Source organism: Mizuhopecten yessoensis, unplaced genomic scaffold (assembly GCF_002113885.1).
Source record: "Mizuhopecten yessoensis strain PY_sf001 unplaced genomic scaffold, ASM211388v2 scaffold6047, whole genome shotgun sequence".
Classification (NCBI taxonomy): domain Eukaryota; kingdom Metazoa; phylum Mollusca; class Bivalvia; order Pectinida; family Pectinidae; genus Mizuhopecten; species Mizuhopecten yessoensis.
Genome location: NW_018406353.1, coordinates 18,012 through 36,887, shown reverse-complemented (window position 1 = coordinate 36,887; position 18,876 = coordinate 18,012). Strand labels below are relative to the sequence as shown.

Genomic DNA, 18,876 nt, shown 5'->3' with positions numbered 1-18,876 from the left:
ACAAGCACCGTTAAAGCACAATTATATCATTCTGAAATAAATTTTGTTGAGCCTTTCCTAGTTGTAGAGTATACATGTTACAGTCGACAATTAAAGACATGGGATCGTCTATATACAAATATTTAGTTCCCTCAAAAAACATTTAAGTTTTTCTCCGTGATCTGATTTCTAATTTTGATTTTAAGCAGCTACATGTACCATCATCAGCGGAATGTCATGACAATTTAAAATGTAATAGACAAAATATACCAAAAAGGCAATCAAAAAGGCAACCAAAAAGAAAGGTAATGGGACGATACTAAAACAAAATTGGATAACATGTACGACCAACAAACACAGTGGTAAAGGTAAGTGTTCCAGAAAAGTTTACATATTCCTTAACGAACGGGATAGTCAGTGTAGTGTCTCCCTTTACCTAATGGGAGATATGTAAAGTAAAACGCAATAATAATAATAATTGGAGGTTTTTATATACCGCTTTATCACAACCTAGTTCGTAGGTCGTTTCAAAACGGTTCACAAATTATTATCCGTGGTTATAGGGCCTTTGCAATTAGCCAATACATTTCTCAACTCCCTGGGAGTATACAGCCGGAGCTGCCATTTCGGCGCTAACAGCTAGCATTCAACAATTCTAGCACTGCCCAACCACGTACTCATTTACAGCTAAGTGGACTGGAACAAACGGAGTAAAGTATCTTGCTCAAGGATACAACACAATGTCATGCCGTGGCGCGAACCCGCAACCCTTCGGTCACGAGCCCGGCATCATACCACTGGACTACCGTGCCTCCAATAAAAAGAATCGTTACGTTTTCAGCATACATCAGTAGATAGAAACATGTCAGAGCAGTTAACTCAGGAATATGACACACATATAAAAATGTGGAGGCTAACATATGCAAGTTCCGTTCAAAGGTTTTTCAAATGAAGATATTCTGTATGTTCTTTCTACAGACAAGGAGGTCACCTCTGAACCCTGAGACAAATGTATGTTGCGCCAGATTCGTATTGCGCAAATAGTTTCAGTTGTAAATGAAGGGAAAACAGGTGTTCTTCCCACCAGGTGTGAATAATCCGAGAGCACAAGAGATTCACCCTTTACAAAAATATCTGAATGACTCAGCTAAGTAAGACATAGGTAATGAGCTATTCATAAATATAAATGGGATAGGCATTTTGAGAGAATTGAATCGTGTTTTGGTCTATACATACACGGGAGAGGCTGTTAAATGTATGTTACTACGGATGATTCGAAAAAGAACTTTTTATAAAAGAGAAGAAATGAGGTTATATTGTGAACTAACAGCAGGTATCTACTTTCTGTAGAAATGTCCATGCAAAGACTACCACATCGAATAATTCAGGCATAGAATTTTAAAATGTCAAAGTCTATTGCATGATATTTAAATAAGAACGCACAGTTGACTGTGTTTTGAGCAATTACAAAATTACAAATCTACAATGAACTTTCGAATCAGAGAAAGACAATGACAGAGAAAGTCAGATATCACGAAAGGGGCTTGACGAAAATGAAATGATAAGTTTAGATTAAAGGAAGTATGTTTTTTTGAAAATAGAAAATGCACGTACGATTAATTTGTGTTCATTGGAATTGAATTAAATGTAATACAAGTAACTATTGAGATTGAAATGTATTTGTAGAAAAAGCAATTGACATAAAATGTTTACATAAAGCGTTATCCTCGTTTTTATCATTTTGTCAACATAATCAATTGATCTGTAGTAGGGAAATTTAACATGAAGTCAATGATCAGACGATATCAAACTGAATCAAAAATAATAATGAAAACATTTCCTAGATAGTACAATTAGTTCCTTGTAAATGACCTGTATTTGCTTCACAGAAATCTTGTAGTACCTAACAAAATATGAATTCAGTCTTCACAGATTTTGAACAATCTCATCAATGACGAATTAAGTATAAAGCAGTCAGTAGATGTTTATGAAAATATACTTCCTAAAGCACAGAAATATAAAATATAAAACATCATCATTGTAAGCTACACAACTAAACATCTTCATTGTAAGCTACACAACTAAACATCATCATTGTAAGGTAGCTGTCTACAGTAGAAATGTCTGTCTGAAATTAAAGATTACCTACTTGGTTGCAGAATAATCTGGGTCCCAGTAAAGTTGTAAAACTTGATTTTTTGCAATTTTGCGTCGTGTCCTGTTGTCAAAATTTTACCTCCTGTAAAGCTAGCATTTCACGTGTAGGCACCCTTTCGGATTATGGCCAACATTTTGATCTCGAACCAAAAACTTTTTTTTTACAAATGTGAAGCTCACATAGCCCACTTCATCATGCTTATACCAATTTTAGTACATTTTTTTTTTTTTATTTTTTTTTACAACCCTCCACTGTAGACTGCTACCTAAGCTAAACAACTAAACATCATCATTTTAAGCTACACAACTAAACAAAATCATTGTATATTAAACATATAAACATACTCCTTGTAAGCTACACAACTAAAATGAAATGATTACTATAATAGAATAGTTCACAAGTTAATGTTAAAATGTTTATCATCAGAAAGATCATTATCATATATACATAATATATATAGACTTCAACTTCCGTTAAAAGGATGTATACAACTTTTAATACTCCGAGTGAATAGTCAATATTTCAGAAATGTCACGTGTTTTCAAAAGGAAAAGAAGCGTTTGACACTTTCCCAGAAGTTCATGAGACCTACAATCAATGCATGAAATACTCCTTCACCATCTACATATTCTTGTCTATCCTGGTCATCGATTTCAGCCTCTGCCTGGGTATGCATCTGCTCATCGGCTACCTCTTCCCGGTAAATAGGGAGGGTTGGCTCTTCTTCAATATGACCTAATGGTCACCTTTTTTTCAAACACCTCATTTGAATAGCATTTTGAACCATTTTGGTCTACTATGTATTCAAACCTATTGAGTATGGCTCCGACTTGACTTTGTTTTTCTGCCGTTGATGCATAGTTATCCAAGAACATGTGCCCCCTTTACAAAGTTTGAAAAACGTATCAACCTCATATGGGATTTTGCTAAGAAATTGTTTCTCAGTTAAAAGTTGTCTTTTCATTTCATCTGCTTTTGTAAACACTACCATGGTGTGATCTACCATCGAGTCTCCAAATGTGCGTCGCAGTAGGTCTAGAGTAGAACGTTCTTCCGGTGTAATCCGGATGTTTGCCGGTATTGTGAGTAGAAACACATGTGGACCTGGGGCTGCAATACCTATACATTTGATTAGTTCTGCATGTGTTTCCTCTGGAGGCAGATGGCTGTCAAACAGCCCGGGGGTATCAATAATCATTATGTTTCTGCTGTGTATGCATGCCCTAGAAAAAGAACAGTTTTTCGTGCCGGAAGTACCTCCTGGTTGCGAAATGAATGGTGCTCCTCCTAAAATAGTGTTCCCAGTAGAGCTTTTCCCAGACCCTGTCTTCCCGATCAGAATGACTCTCATTTCCATAGCAAGTCTTCGCAATTGGTCTAAAGAAAGATAAACAAAACTGCATGTGGATTATTTCGTATTTTGTTCGAGATTTTTATTTCAAAGAACTGGTGTATCTACCTTGTTATGATTGGCAAAAACTGTAATCGGGGACAAATGGAAGATATACGAAACAGCAAACTGAGCTTTAATTAGTATTATATCCCTGTGTAAATCTGATTTCGACTTATACTCGATGCAATGACATGCTAAGTAATGGTCAACCTTCGTTTAGGTAGAACATTGTAATTTATCAACCCGAAAAAGGTTTTAATTTCCCCATTGTATCAATCGCAGCGAATGAGAATGATTCTTTAATTGAAGACATTTACATAATGTTATATATAATTCCCAGGTGTCCTGACAATGGTGGGATATTACGTCACGGCATGAGATATTCAGAATGCAAGAAAATGTGCATGTCATCAATCAAAAATACCAAAAATACTTATTTGGATATTTTATTGCCATTTCGTTTGTTGAATAATATTTGAGTGTTAAAAGTATCGCAAAAGATATGTGAAATGAACGGAAAAAACCACTTTGGTGCCTAATGAGCTACCTACATGCAATAGCAAAGTGTTGAGAATAAACATCTCAGTGACACAAATTAACATAACCATGGTCCAATTTGTGAGCTTGAAATTGCCTTGTAAGCATCTGAATGCACCTTACCTTGATAAAACTGATTAAGTGTTAAATATCAATATCATATATTATTACAAGATTTCAATTTGCATAAATGTTTGCGGGATGTAAATAAATAATATTCAGTTCCATCTGATGTCGTATACGGAAAGAAAAGTTATAATTTCGACGATAGTATGACAACCACCTGACTAAACTATGTTAGGTGTAATGGGTCATATCATTATTTGTAGTTACACACGTCCCCACTACCATGAACCATGTTCGAGGTATCAATACGATAACCAAGTTGTATTTGTCTACGATGCTTAAAGACATTTCTCAATTCTTGTACACTAAGCAAATGTTTAAATCGTTTCCCTTTTTTTTCTTTTTTTTCCCCGCGTGGTCAGAACGATACGTATCAAGCTCCTATAAGTTATAAGTGCTATCAAAAACTGTCTAGTGAATTTGAATTGTTAAAAATAATTGAACCGAAACGGTTTCTTTTTCCGAAATCGTCAATTAAATATTTGCAACTAAAAATGTGCAATGTGTGATTTGAAAACACTATATAATGACGCCGATATAAATCCTATTGGATTTAAACCAGAATCGCGACTTAACGCGTCATGATTACTAACGTCATATGATGCTGTTTCCTGCTGATGAAAACGGATATACTTACCATTAATAAGAGAGTTTGGCGGTAGTGATAATGATCCTGTTTTACCGGGTTGCAGTTCTCTAACAGCCGTTGCAGCCATAGTAAAACTATAAGATGATAGAATAAATGTACATGTTTGTGTCACTCAGGAACTAACTTAAGAAATTAGATAATATCACAATGTAACGATTCACCAGAAACTATCTTTCAGCTGTATTGTGCAATAACATTCATTTTTGAATACTGTATCCATTCCAATCGTTGATTGGTGCAATCACGTGCGTGTTTCTTACGTTCAACGTTCAACACAAATAATTTTTAAGAAAGACATCATACCGTGCGTGACTATTACAAAAGATTATAAAGATCAGATGTCAAAATCAAAGACATTCTAAGTGGAACAAATATACACAGGACGAGGCCAGGTATTGTTTGAACCCTGAGCCGTTCCCAATTCCGATAAAATCAAGACACAACAGATACACAAAAACAACAAAAGGAACATAACACTACCTGTTGTTTACACTATCTACGAATCATGTAGCTACATGTACGTCTCTTTAAATAGATTAATTCACAATATATTCGTACCACCATAATCGTATCACACATCTTTGTGATAATCCTACAATGTTCGCAACAACCTATGATTAAGTTATAAAGGAAATGCTATTTCAACAACGAATGTCACCTGTAAGAGTTTAACATAAAATTATACTTTAGTTACTTCGTTCCAGTTTTTGACCGGCCATCCACACTAAAGTGATACACACTATCTTTTAATACTGAACACCTGGTTTTTATAACTTCATATTCTTTATCATAAGTTTATACAGTAAATGTCCTATCGTGTGCGGATTACACTGAATCTTATGATACATGGACATCTGAGATAAAATTTAAGAATTGACAAATGGATCATCTTCTAAACCGATTGTTCTTATTTCTTATAAAATTACGTCGATAATTTTAAGTCGGTATAACATGAAGCTTTAAAACCCGGATATAATTGTATTTAAAATGAGACACCGCCATTCTATGTAAACATATACACATTATGATGCTAGCAAGATAAACAAAGATATCACGTGACATTGACATTGTATTTCTAATTTAAACAAACATTTAAAGATAAGTTCGCATCTACGTCACGAGCTATTTACACATTTGTTAAACTATTGAAACATTGAACTGTTATGAGACGTGTAGTAAATAATGCAGTTAAAATAAGATTGATTAAATTTATATATATATATAAAAGGTTGAAACCAGTTTATGGTGTGTAGCAAAGCATGTTATGTACACTAAGTATAGCATCGGTTACGTATGAAGGATAGTGTTTACATATTTCGATATGAAATCAGTGTTGTAAGTTACATCCTAAAGGAAATGATACAATTTGGTGAACAATGTAATACTTAACAATGAAATTATTGTTCTTTCGAGGGAATTGCTAGTAGGTATTGGTTATACAGTAAGGTCGTATTTTGATATACAATCTATGTTACTTATTGTGTGTATATTAGAAACCAGTAATTGGTAATCAGGCACGCCTATTTCAGTTCAGATATAAAGCTATTATGGGTAAACTGTAGTATTGTCTGGGAGAAACATAAACGATAAAACACCCGAGCGGTAACACAAAGAGATAAATGTGCCAATTCGACAGTACGCAAGGACATAATCAGAAGGTTAGAGGAATCACAACACCAAAAAAATGACTTTAAATCATTCTAAAGATAGGTGATTGTTTACAGTGACTGTTTATCATTTATCTGTAGATAATTATAAACTATTACCGTGTGAAGTACTCACCTATAGATAAGTGTTCTGTTCTGATGAAACAAACAACACACACTCGCTTTGTCACGTTACTTCCTCGTTTATAATCAGAACGATTCCTTATAAAGGGAAATAACTCGCATACCATTATCTGGTTATAAGCCATCAAGGTAACACAAAAGGATATATTTCACCATTAGTTAGTTTCGTCAATTAAAGCCACAAATACCATAAATAACGCAAGGAGTGGAGGAATTGGAATATGCAGCTGTGCAAAACTAGAGATATGATCTTGATACTTGAGATATATTATTTTGAAGTAAGCCACCTTTGAATATTATGATTCATGCAATAAAAGCCAGGAATGAAGACAATTGGGAGTAAAACGTTTGGATTGATAAATAGGAATAGTGTTAGCCGATCAGAGGCTTGGTTTTTTTCTGATTATTTTCTGGTTGGAATCGGAATCTGTAATTTTATACTTGCATTTCTTTTTTTTTATATTATGTTGCATACAATACATTTTGTATAATTTTTGATGTACAAAAAGTATAATTCCTGGCCTCGTTGATAGAACTTCAGTTAGTATTTAACATGTCGATGAAACTGTACCAATGAAAAATGAAAATTGTATCAACATGGAAAGACTGGCTGAGAAAACACTCTTTGTGTACAAACTCATTGTATACATGTCTTACTCAATTACATACAGTAATTGCCAGTTGTCAGTAACGTTCTTTGTACATTTCTAAAAGCGAGACTTCTTTTTAGTGAATTTGGAAAATTTTGATTGGTCACAAAATTTGAAGAATATTCGTATACATTTCATTTTTGAAATGAAAGGATTCGCTTCCCAAAGGACCATAATGTTTATTACAAATGTATAAATTTTGAATACATTTTATTAACCAGCTTACTCCTTAAAATCACTCCACAAGTATTCTTTGCAAGTGGTTGAATAAGCATACTTTGACGTATATGTCGTTGAATCTGAACGCATCAGTGACATACATATGGCCTGGAAAAAGTGTTTTTTTACATTTAAACATAATGCGTATGAAAAATAGTTTCTCGTACTCCTAACAATATTTTTATTGTAATTTAATTCGATTTAATACTCTTTGTAGAATAATCAATACTCTTAAGATATTACTTAATCCTGTTCAGATTTATTTAAAAGAAATGTCTAAATTAGCCAGATATTTCGTTTATAATTATGTTGCTTCATTTAAAAAGGCGTCGTTAGAAAATATGGTTATGTCAATTAACATTCGTCTGTGCATCTCTATAATTGTTTTTTGGGTTCCCGCATCACTGTCAAATACTGTTTCTATGCATAGAAAATGTTTAACGGCTTTGTAAATTTCTTTCCTGTAAAGAAAAATAAACTAAGTTGAATTTTATTTGAAAACAAAATGACATTACCTCAGCAACAGTGCTCCAGGTGAAACAATGCAACAGGGCCAGATCAGGTTTTGAACCCTGGAAGGTGAATCTGCTACCAGGTCAGTTGTAGTAATATGCCCAGCCGAGATAATGTTTTGGCCAGAATGAAGTGTGGACGATCTTACGTAATTAATGAAAAACTACGATTGAGTTATCTAATGGTTTGCTTGTAAAAGATCAAGGGTATTTAAGAAATATGGCCACATCACGAATGCATCTTTCTGTCTGCTTTACATTTTGTTTCACAAATATACATTTTAAACAAGTGTCACGTTGACATTTGATCATTTTGCCAAGGACTTCTAACAGATAAGTACGGTATTTAAATGTACTTTTGTCAACCGAGGTTTGAAAATGATTCCCTCCAGTGTATTATATCATTGTTTTTGTAAACGCTTAAAAGTAGTTTAGGTCTATATGGTGTTTTTTCATTAGCCCTTCTTGGGAAAATTAATTAAAATAGGAAAATGAAGACGTTTCCGCAATTTGATATACACCATGATCGTTTATAGAAGCGAAAAATCAAACGTTTTCAAAGAATGAACATTGTTTTTTAATATTAATTACAGCATTATTTTCTATCTTTTAACCTCACATTCAATAACTGATAACCGGAAGTAAACAGTGTCCAATAACACCTTTATTTAAATAATTACTCTAGTAAACCTTCATATATCAACAACACCTTTATTTAAATAATCACTCTAGTACGGCATCATATATCAACAACACCTTTATTTTAAATAATTACTCTAGTACAGCATCACATACCAACAACACATTTATTGACAAATTTACTCTAGTACAACATCACATGTCAACAACACCTTTATTTCAATAATCACTCTAGTAAACCATAACATATCAACAACACCTTTATTTTAAATAATTACTCTAATACAGCATCACATACCAACAACACATTTATTGACATATTTACTCTAGTACAACGTCACATGTCAACAAAACTTGTATTTAAATAATTACTCTTGTACCCCATCACATATCAACAACACCTTTGTTTAATAATAACTCCAGTAAACCATCACATATCAACAACACCTTTGTTTAAATGCTTACTCTCTCTAATACACCATCACATATCGGCAACACATTTATTTTAAATAATTACTCTAATACAGCATCACATACCAACAACACATTTATTGACATATTTACTCTAGTACAACGTCACATGTCAACAAAACTTGTATTTAAATAATTACTCTTGTACCCCATCACATATCAACAACACCTTTGTTTAAATGCTTACTCTCTCTAATACACCATCACATATCGGCAACACCTTTATTTAAATAATCATTTTAGTAACCATTACATATCAACCACACCTATCTAACTAATAACTCTAGTACGATAGCACATATCAGCAACACTTTTAGGGACAAATTTACTCTTGTACACCATCACATGTCAACAACACATTTATTTAAATAATTTCTCTAGTACAGCATCACATACAAAAACACATCTATTTGAATATTTACCCTAGTACAATACCACATATCAACAACACATTTATTTATATAATCAATCTAGTACACCATCACATATCAACAACACTTTTATTTAAATAATCACTCTAGTACACCATCACATACCAACAACAACTTTATTTACATAATCACTCTAGTACAATACCACATATCAACAACAACTTTATTTATATAATCAATCTAGTACACCATCACATATCAACAACACCTTTATTTAAATGATTACTCTTGTACACCCTCACATTTCAACAACACTTTTATTTAAATACTTACTCTTTTACAACATCACATATCAGTTAACACTTATATTTAAATGATTACTCTTGTACACCATCACATATCAACAACACTTTTATCTAAATGATTACTCTTTTACAACATCACATATCAATAAAACCTTTATTTAAATACTTACTCTTTTACAACATCACATATCAGTTAACACTTACATTTAAATGATTACTCTAGTACAACATCATATATCAAGAAAACCTTTATTTTAATATTTCCTTTAGTACGACATCACATATCAACAACACAATTTTTGTATTGGAACCAAATATCGGGGCAAACATTTCATCACAAACAAAAACAATTATTGTTAACTAATTAGATATTTAAGTCAAATTGAAACAATACAAATATATTTATCTCTGGTATACATTTTTTATTGTCAAAACCGCATTTTTTTAATTGATATTCTAGTAAAACATCAAATCAAAACAATACATCTATTGGTGTAGTATATCGAGTAAACAATTTTTCATATCATCTATACATTTTTTTTTATATTTACTGTAGTCAAACTGTTCTTAAAAACAACATACTTATGTCGATATTCTGGTAAAGCATTTCACCATAGCAACACATATCTTAACGTTTATTCTGATATAACATTTCACCATAATAACAAGTATCTAAATCGATATTCTGGTAATACATTCCCCCGCAATAACACATATCTAAATCTATATTCTTGTAATACATTTCACCATAATAACAAGTATCTAAATCGATATTCTGGTAATACATTTCCCCGCAATAACACATATCTAAATCTATATTCTTGTAATACATTTCACCATAACAACATATATCTAAATCTATATTCTGGAAATACATTTCACCATAACAACATATATCTAAATCTATATTCTGGTTATACATTTCACCATAATAACACGTATCTAAATCCATATTCTGGTTATACATTTCACCATAATAACACGTATCTAAATCTATATTCTGGTAATACAGTTCGCCATAATAACATATATATAAACATATATTCTGGTAATACATTTCACGACAATAACACATTTGTAAACCTACATTTTGTTAATACATTTCACCATACCAACATATATCTAAATCTGCTTTCCGGTAAAACACTGTTTATCGTGAGGACACATATTTATATGAAAAGTGTAGTAAATCAGCATGTCAACAGTTTTGAACTGAACATCTTTTCATTCCTTCGCTTATCTTTTTAAATATTGTTTAAGAAGCTGTTGTTATTGGTCAAAATGTATAATACGGAGTAACAACATGGAGAGTTCAAATTTGTATCTGAAGTAAAAGTATGAAAACACAATATGAGCTTCTATTTTCTATTCTTTAAAATATAGGAATAGGCTAATAAAAAAATGTACTTATACCTAAGATCAACAATTTCCGATTGAGGGAGTATTATTGTTGTAACCATTTAATAAACGCATCAGTTCCTATAATGTTCATAAATAATGTAACGGAAATTATATGAATCTTGTATATCTTATAGAAGTTATTATTTTTCAAGTTATAACTGTGGAAACCTATAACAGTACCCGTTCACGACACTTTCATGTAACCCAGCCAAATGTTTCCCTATTTAAAAGTAGGCCAGTGTAATGTGAGCACAGCTGGTTGTGAAGTTTCTTTTCAAGGCTGACTTGGAATTCCGATATATCTGAATATCAGCTTTTGCTCTGATACCGTTTTTTTGCGGAATTCTGTCTATCCTTCTCAGACTATTTCGCACATGACCTTGAATATGTGAGATCAATTTCGATTCTTTCATTAAAAATAAGAGAATGTTAACAGACTGGGTTTTTTTCACGTCAAATAAATTATCTGTAAATATTCATTTGTAATTTTGTGCCTTTAATGACTACTTGTGTGTTGTCACTTCCGAATGGAACGTCGTAAACAAACAATTGATACAAACTTTTCTCTTAATCGTTGTCCCGTAAAGCCATACAGTAAAAAGTTCATAGAATGATTCAAAAGAGTACAAGTCTCTGCAACGACGACAAGGGGATTTAAATGCATGTTTTCGACGTTATAAATTATTTCCTGAATAAAACAAACAAATAATGGGAGAATTGAGGAAATAAAAAAGGCGGTAACTGCAAATAGCATGGTGACTGTTTTCGTGGTGGAGTCATTCTTTATAGGTGTGGAACATGAACTATTTTCGTTGCCTGAAGTCAGATTGCGCCTCTTATTAGCTGAAACGATGAGTCCACGTACAATTAAAGAATTAAAGATGCAGATTATACAGACGGGAATCAGAATGTAAAAGAACATGTCAATGTAGGTACGGTACTTGAAGCAATAGACATTTGTGAATTCTGGCATAACACATAAGTTATCCTCATCCCATTTGAGACATATACTCGGCAAATTGAGAGCAGCAATAACCAGAAAGGTCACGCCGGTATAAATAAGTGCACGTTTTCTGGTACAGTACTGGTTCACATGGAAAGGGTAGCAGACAGCTATGTAGCGATCAATAGTGACCGCTACTGTGATCCAGGAGGATAGCTGCATAAATATGAGTGTGCAACTGAAGTCAACCGAGCAAAACGATTGGTTGGCCGATCTGGAAAGCTGGAAAAATCCCGCTAACCAGTTGAAGATACCGCCGAAAACCAGCGAAGCCATGTCGGATAGTGCGAGGAACGCAAGATACAGATAAAATGAGGACGACTTGGACAGCTGGACAAATAACACAAACGACACAATGTTTCCAACAATCCCCAGGGACGAAATGATTGGCATGATGACTTCATAAAGGTAACCAGTGTTGCCGAAAATCATGTCGTCTTCAAAGTCGGTAACATTTTTGACGGGGATACTTCCATTAAAAATGTGTGAGGTTTGATTTTGAAGACTTAGGTTCCTGTCTCCCATGATTTCACTGAAAATTGTAGAATTGCATCATTTTATATGTGAAAAATAAAATGCAAATAATAAAAAACACCGTTAAAGTACAATTATATCATTCTGAAACATATTTTGATGAACCCCTCCTAATTGTAGAGTATACATGTTAAAGTTGATAAAACAGAATTTGGATTGTCGATATGAGAATGTATAATTTTGTCACCGTGATCTGATCTTTTACTTTGATATTAGGTAGCTACCATCATTAGCGACATGCCCTGATAATTACCTTAAATGCCATATTTAAAAATGTAATAGACAACATTTCCAAAACGTCAACCAAAAAGGACAAAATGGAAACAAGAAGGAATGGAAAGATATTAAAACAAAATGAATTAACATGAACGACCAACAAACAAAGTTATTAAAGTATATGTTCCAGCAGAGTTTACATATTCCTTAACGAACGTGATAATTAGTGTAGTGTCTCCCTTCACATAATTGGAAATATGTAAAACGCTACAAAAACAATTGTTCATTTTCGACAAACAAGTGTAACCTGTCAGAGCTGTTAACTAGGGAACATGATACGTATATTCAAAAAGTCTGAAGAAACAGCTTTAGAGCTTCGAATTTGCTAGGAAATGTAAACATATGGAAGAAGGCCAATTACGTATACGGTTGTGTATTGTAAAAATGTGGGGAGTCAATAAGGATATTTTCTCTTAATACATTTTCTACCTTAAACATTGTAAGGGCAATTTAATCTGATAAAAATTTGAAAGCTAATATCTACAATTTCCGTTTTAAATTTGCAAATGAAGATTTTCTGACCGTACTTTCTACAGAAAAGGAGGTCACGTTTGAACTTCGAGACAAAAATATTTTGTGCCAGAATCTTAACCGTCGTGCGCAAATAATTTCAGTTGTAAATGTAGGGACAAAAGGTGTTCACGGATTATTCACACCCGGTAGGAAGTGCCCAAGAGATTCACCTTTTACATATCTGAATGACTCACCTAAGTGAAACATAGGTAGAGAGCCACACATATAAAAATGTAATAGGCCATTAGAGAGAATTAAATCGTTTGTTTTGGTCTACACATACACCGGGCAGACTGTTAAATGTATGTCACTACAGATGAATCGTAAAATAACTGTTTAAGAAAGAGAAATAATGAAAGACATGTCATTTACAATTGTATCTAATGATTTATATTATTATTTACAACCAGAGAATACATTTAAATTACAGGAGTTAAGTATTGCAAAACATCAACATATAACGACAATATATATTAGTGATGGCATTTTCGTGAGAGAGGTCGTTAACGTATCGACATATTATGAATGAACAGCAGGGATCTACTTACTGCACACATTTCCATGCAAAGACTATCATATGGAATGGTTCAGGCATAGAGTATCAGAATGTCAAAGACTATTTCATGATAATATTGAATAAGAATGTACGGTTGACTGTGTTTTGAGCTATTACAAAATTACCAACTTTCGAATCAGAGATAGACAATGACAGAGAAAGTCAGATATAAAGAAAGGGACATGAAGAAAATGTAATGATAACCTTAGATTAAAGGAAGTTATGTTATGAAAATAGAAAATGCACGTACGTTTAAGTTGTGTTTATTTGAATTTAATCAAATGTAGTACAAGTAACTATCGATAATTAATTGTATTTGTAAAAGAGCAATGGACATACAATCATTACATAATGACTCCCGTTTTTATCATTTTGTCAACATAATCAATTGATCTATAGTAGAAAGGACATGCAATACATTGATCAGACGATATCAAACTGAATCAAAAATACTTATGAAATCATTACCTAGATAGCAAAACTAGTAGTTTATAATTGCCAAAAGAATATGCGATAAATCTTACATACATATATAGATATAGTATATACCAATTTCCATTTCCAAATGTTATATTCCAGGTATATTCCTGAACAAGTACTGATCTCCATCAATGCATCAAGGAAATAAAATCGTAGTTATCTTCTTGAAATATCAGATAAGTTCCTGATAAATGACCTTTATTTGTAGAACCTAACAAAATATCATTTCAATCTTCAGAGATTTTGAACAATCTCATCAATAAAGAATACGTTATAAAGAAGTCCGTAGATGTTTATGAAATGATACTTCTTAAACCACAGAAATATAAAATATTATTGCTTACCTTGAACGATTAAAAGTAGGAACGTGATGATGTGGTCTAATAACTGACTGGTAGTTCTGCTACATTTGTAAGTCTTTTATCCACTAACATGAATTCTGGTTTCTTTCCGTCGTCATTTCACGTGGTTATGTCTAGAGGCTGTGATTGGTTAACCTCATATCAACGCCTAAGTAACGCGATTTCCATATCAAGTTATAGTTTCAGCGGATACTATTGGTCAGCTAACGATATTTTGCGTTCGTTGTATTAAAGTATATGCATGTTGATGAGAAGACCACGATAAAGCAAAGCTATCGATTTTTATTTTTGTCCTCATTCATCAGATCGATATTTCTATGTAGTTTACTGCCTCCTTTTCTGTTGTCCATTTCTTACCCTTGGACGGAAAAGAAGCTAAGAATTATTTCGATTCATATAATTCTTAAAGAGTTCAAATTCTAGCACACCGTCTGATCTTTTCTTTGAAATCACCTCACTGTGCTAGGAATTGAAAATAAATTGAATGTGTGACCATGCTGAGCGAATTGCGAATTTGAGCTTAGAAAAAATGAATAGAATTCTTGCAAAACATGAACATATCTATGCTGTGGGAATTGAAATTTGAATAACTGATGGGCGTCTTAATGTTAAATTGTTATCGATATGTAATGCATCTCTGAATTTCAATTTTTGAGCTCATTATAAATTCTCTCTGCATCTTGGATGTTCTCAATGTAGAATCAAATTCCATGTACGCGCAACCTTGCTGATGATATGATACGGGATATACCCTGTATATCCTAGACCCCAAAGCAATGCTTTGATTAAAGATTAAAGTGAATTACACTGCACGAACGTGCATTTATGATGTCAGGAGAAAATCCGAGGGCGCAAAATGACATAGAATAAAATGTTCAGTTTTGAAGAATTTGAGAAAGTCTTAGATTTCGAAGATAAATTATTTTTAATTAATGGTTTGCGTTTTATGCTGACTTACTAGAACATTTGCTCATACAGAAAATCGGTAATTTGTCGTAGCTGCAGACTAATGCAGAATAATATATTCATTTGTCTTAACACTGGCGTTCCCGAGGTCATAAATAGTATGCAAATTTATTTAAACAAAAAGAAAACAAAAAATCAACAAAATTTGAAATTATAACTGTCGTAGCAAGAAGTTCTCTCTGTCCTTCTGTATCCTAACACCAGTAAGACTAAATTTAGACATTATTTACATTGTATATCTAGCTGAGGGAATTCTATTGAAGGGAGGGGTGAACAGTACACGGCTTACAAGAATAACAAGGCAACCTAAACTGTAAACATATAGAACAGAACTAATACACCACAGATATGAAAATAGTGAAAATAAGAAAAATAAAAACGCAGGCAACATTTCTATTCCGTTGTTATGTACTTATTAGACTTCAGAAGAGAATGCAAAGCCGATGTAAAATATATTACAGTCAATGCGCACACACTGGTGACTAAAAAAGGAGTAACATACTCAGAATAGGGTAAAGTGACGAGTAAAGTACTCTTGTTCAAGTTAGTTAACCCCCTGACGAGTTAAAGTACTCCTATCCGGGTTATTTTACCCACTGACAAGTTTAAATACTCCTAGCTTATTCGTTTACCCCTATACGTTCTATTTTACTCGTTAGACGTCTCATTATTTACCCGGCTCTGTGGCAACAGGATCTGCGCCGGCGGTCAGCTAGGCCTTTGATATAACTGAGTAGTAGCCTGCTGACCACTTCGATCTGCCGCGGGCGGTGTCAGGCATCAACACGTAGCTCTGTTCATGTGTGTATGTACCATAATATTTGGTTACCGACGAAGAATTTGGCTACGGTCGACTTGTCAGTCGAAAGTTCGCCTCATAATCAACAACGTGTCTGTGCTTTGTTCACCTATGACAATTTAGTGTAGTCAGAATAAAACTATGACACTGATTGTACCTTTATTCGGCCTGATGAACTGAAATACGTGCTTTAAACAATTCAATTATGTGTTTGCTTATTACTCGATTTGTAATTAAAACAAAAATATAAATAAAATTGTCGTGTTTTTACTTTTTCCGCCTGTTGAACTGATAATAAATGTCAAAATACGTGTTTGTGAAACTATTGTGACGAAGTCTTCTCCACCAACCTTAAACAAAACAAGTTGATATGATATAAGGACAGATGTTGCACGGTAAGCTAACCAGCAGGGGTGCTGTGTTGGTGGGATCATTGTTATTTTTTAATTTGCCGTTAATTAGGGCCTTGCTATTGGGCAATCAACTAACGGATAGCGACCTCCCAGAATGATGGGTTCTAGGGATAATGAATAGAAATCCATCTCTCAGTTAATACTATTGTAAGGAGATACGTGATTGTTTGATATAGAAACAAAACGAAAAGGTAAATGAAGACTATGGAAATGTTGAAAATTCGCCATCATGGTATCAGGGGGATATATACTGCTTATTTGTGAGATATGAAGTTTGGTGTATATTTACTAAGCTAAGTGTTGTTTTACCAATTCCTTTTGTAATAATACGATACTAAAATCGATACGTATACAGTATTTCTAGGAAGGTGACAAGTTCATTTCATTGTTCAATGTTGAATATCATATAATAAAAAAGAGGATATTTACTCCTAGCCAGGTGAAGCCAAATTGACTTCATAGTTCCTTTGTTGAAAGTCCTATGAAACCAGACACGATGTCTGAAGCGAGATTGAAACAAATATCATTCAATTATTGAAGAGTATATGAAACCAAAGCCAGTTTTCATTATGACCTTTCGTTGAATCTTGGAGCTGTTCAAATAAACCAAAGCGTCAAACCAAATGTACACAGACATATAACGTATCAGGGATATTGTATTCCTTACACAAAATATTACTATACAATCGTCACGATGGAATTAATGAGAGACAGCACGGAAATAAGAGAATGTTATAATGATCAAGTCACGACCACATCACAACAAAACAACTTTGCAATGTTTTAATAACGGCTGAAAATTATCAATAAAAAAATCCTTGCGCTATATTGTCGTTTAAAAGAAAAATCATACAAAACTAAACCATCCTATTTTTAAGCTGCACTATTGTAAATCATCAATGTGTACACTGTAAATCATCATCGTAGGCTCTACAACTGTCAATCATCACTGTAGGCTCTACAGCTGTCAATCATCCCTGTAGACAGTACACTGTCAATCATCAATATAGGATGTACACTGTCAATCACCACTGTAGGCAGTACACTGTCAACCATCATTATAGGATGTACACTGTCAACCATCATTGTAGGCAGTACACTGTCAATCATCATTGTAGGCAGTACACTGTCAACCATCATTGTAGGCAGTACACTGTCAATCATCACAGTACGCAGTATACTGTCAATCATCAGTGTAAGCTATACTTGTCAATCATCACTGTAGGCTTTACAATTTTAAACCATCACTGTAGGCTGTACACTGTCAATCACTACTGTAGGCAGTACACTGTCAACCATCATTGTAGGCAGTACACTGTCAATCATCACAGTACGCAGTATACTGTCAATCATCAGTGTAAGCTATACTTGTCAATCATCACTGTAGGCTTTACAATTTTAAACCATCACTGTAGGCTGTACACTGTCAATCACTACTGTAGGCAGTACACTGTCAACCATCATTGTAGGCAGTACACTGTCAATCATCACAGTACGCAGTATACTGTCAATCATCAGTGTAAGCTATACTTGTCAATCATCACTGTAGGCTTTACAATTTTAAACCATCACTGTAGGCTGTACACCGTCAATCATCACTGTAGGCTGTACACTGTCAATCATTACTGTAGGCTGTACATTGTCAATCATCACTGTAGGCTGTACACTGTCAATAATCACTGTAGGCTGTACAACTGTAAACCATAACTGTGGGCTGTACATTTTAAACTATCATTGTAAGCAGTACACTGTCAATCATCACAGTACGCGGTAC

The 18,876-nt window shown here is 33.5% G+C and overlaps 1 protein-coding gene across 1 annotated transcript; it reads right to left on the bottom strand.

Moving 5' to 3' along the window:
* Positions 1-2,511: 2,511 nt before the first annotated feature.
* On the bottom strand, positions 2,512-6,683 carry LOC110451471 (GTPase IMAP family member 7-like). Its single transcript, XM_021499507.1, has 3 exons — positions 6,625-6,683; positions 4,831-4,916; positions 2,512-3,514 (listed from the first exon to the last, which is right to left on the bottom strand). Exons 2-3 carry the CDS (start codon positions 4,907-4,909, stop codon positions 2,934-2,936), a joined length of 660 nt encoding a protein of 219 aa, XP_021355182.1. The 5' UTR covers positions 4,910-4,916; positions 6,625-6,683; the 3' UTR covers positions 2,512-2,933.
* Positions 6,684-18,876: the final 12,193 nt, after the last annotated feature.

Coding starts and splice junctions, on each gene's coding strand:
- LOC110451471 (XM_021499507.1), bottom strand. CDS start 4,909: ATGGCTGCAACGGCTGTTAGAGAACTGCAACCCGGTAAAACAGGATCA. Junction 3,515..4,830: donor GCCAAACTCTCTTATTAATG/GTAAGTATATCC, acceptor ATCTTTCTTTAG/ACCAATTGCGAAGACTTGCT.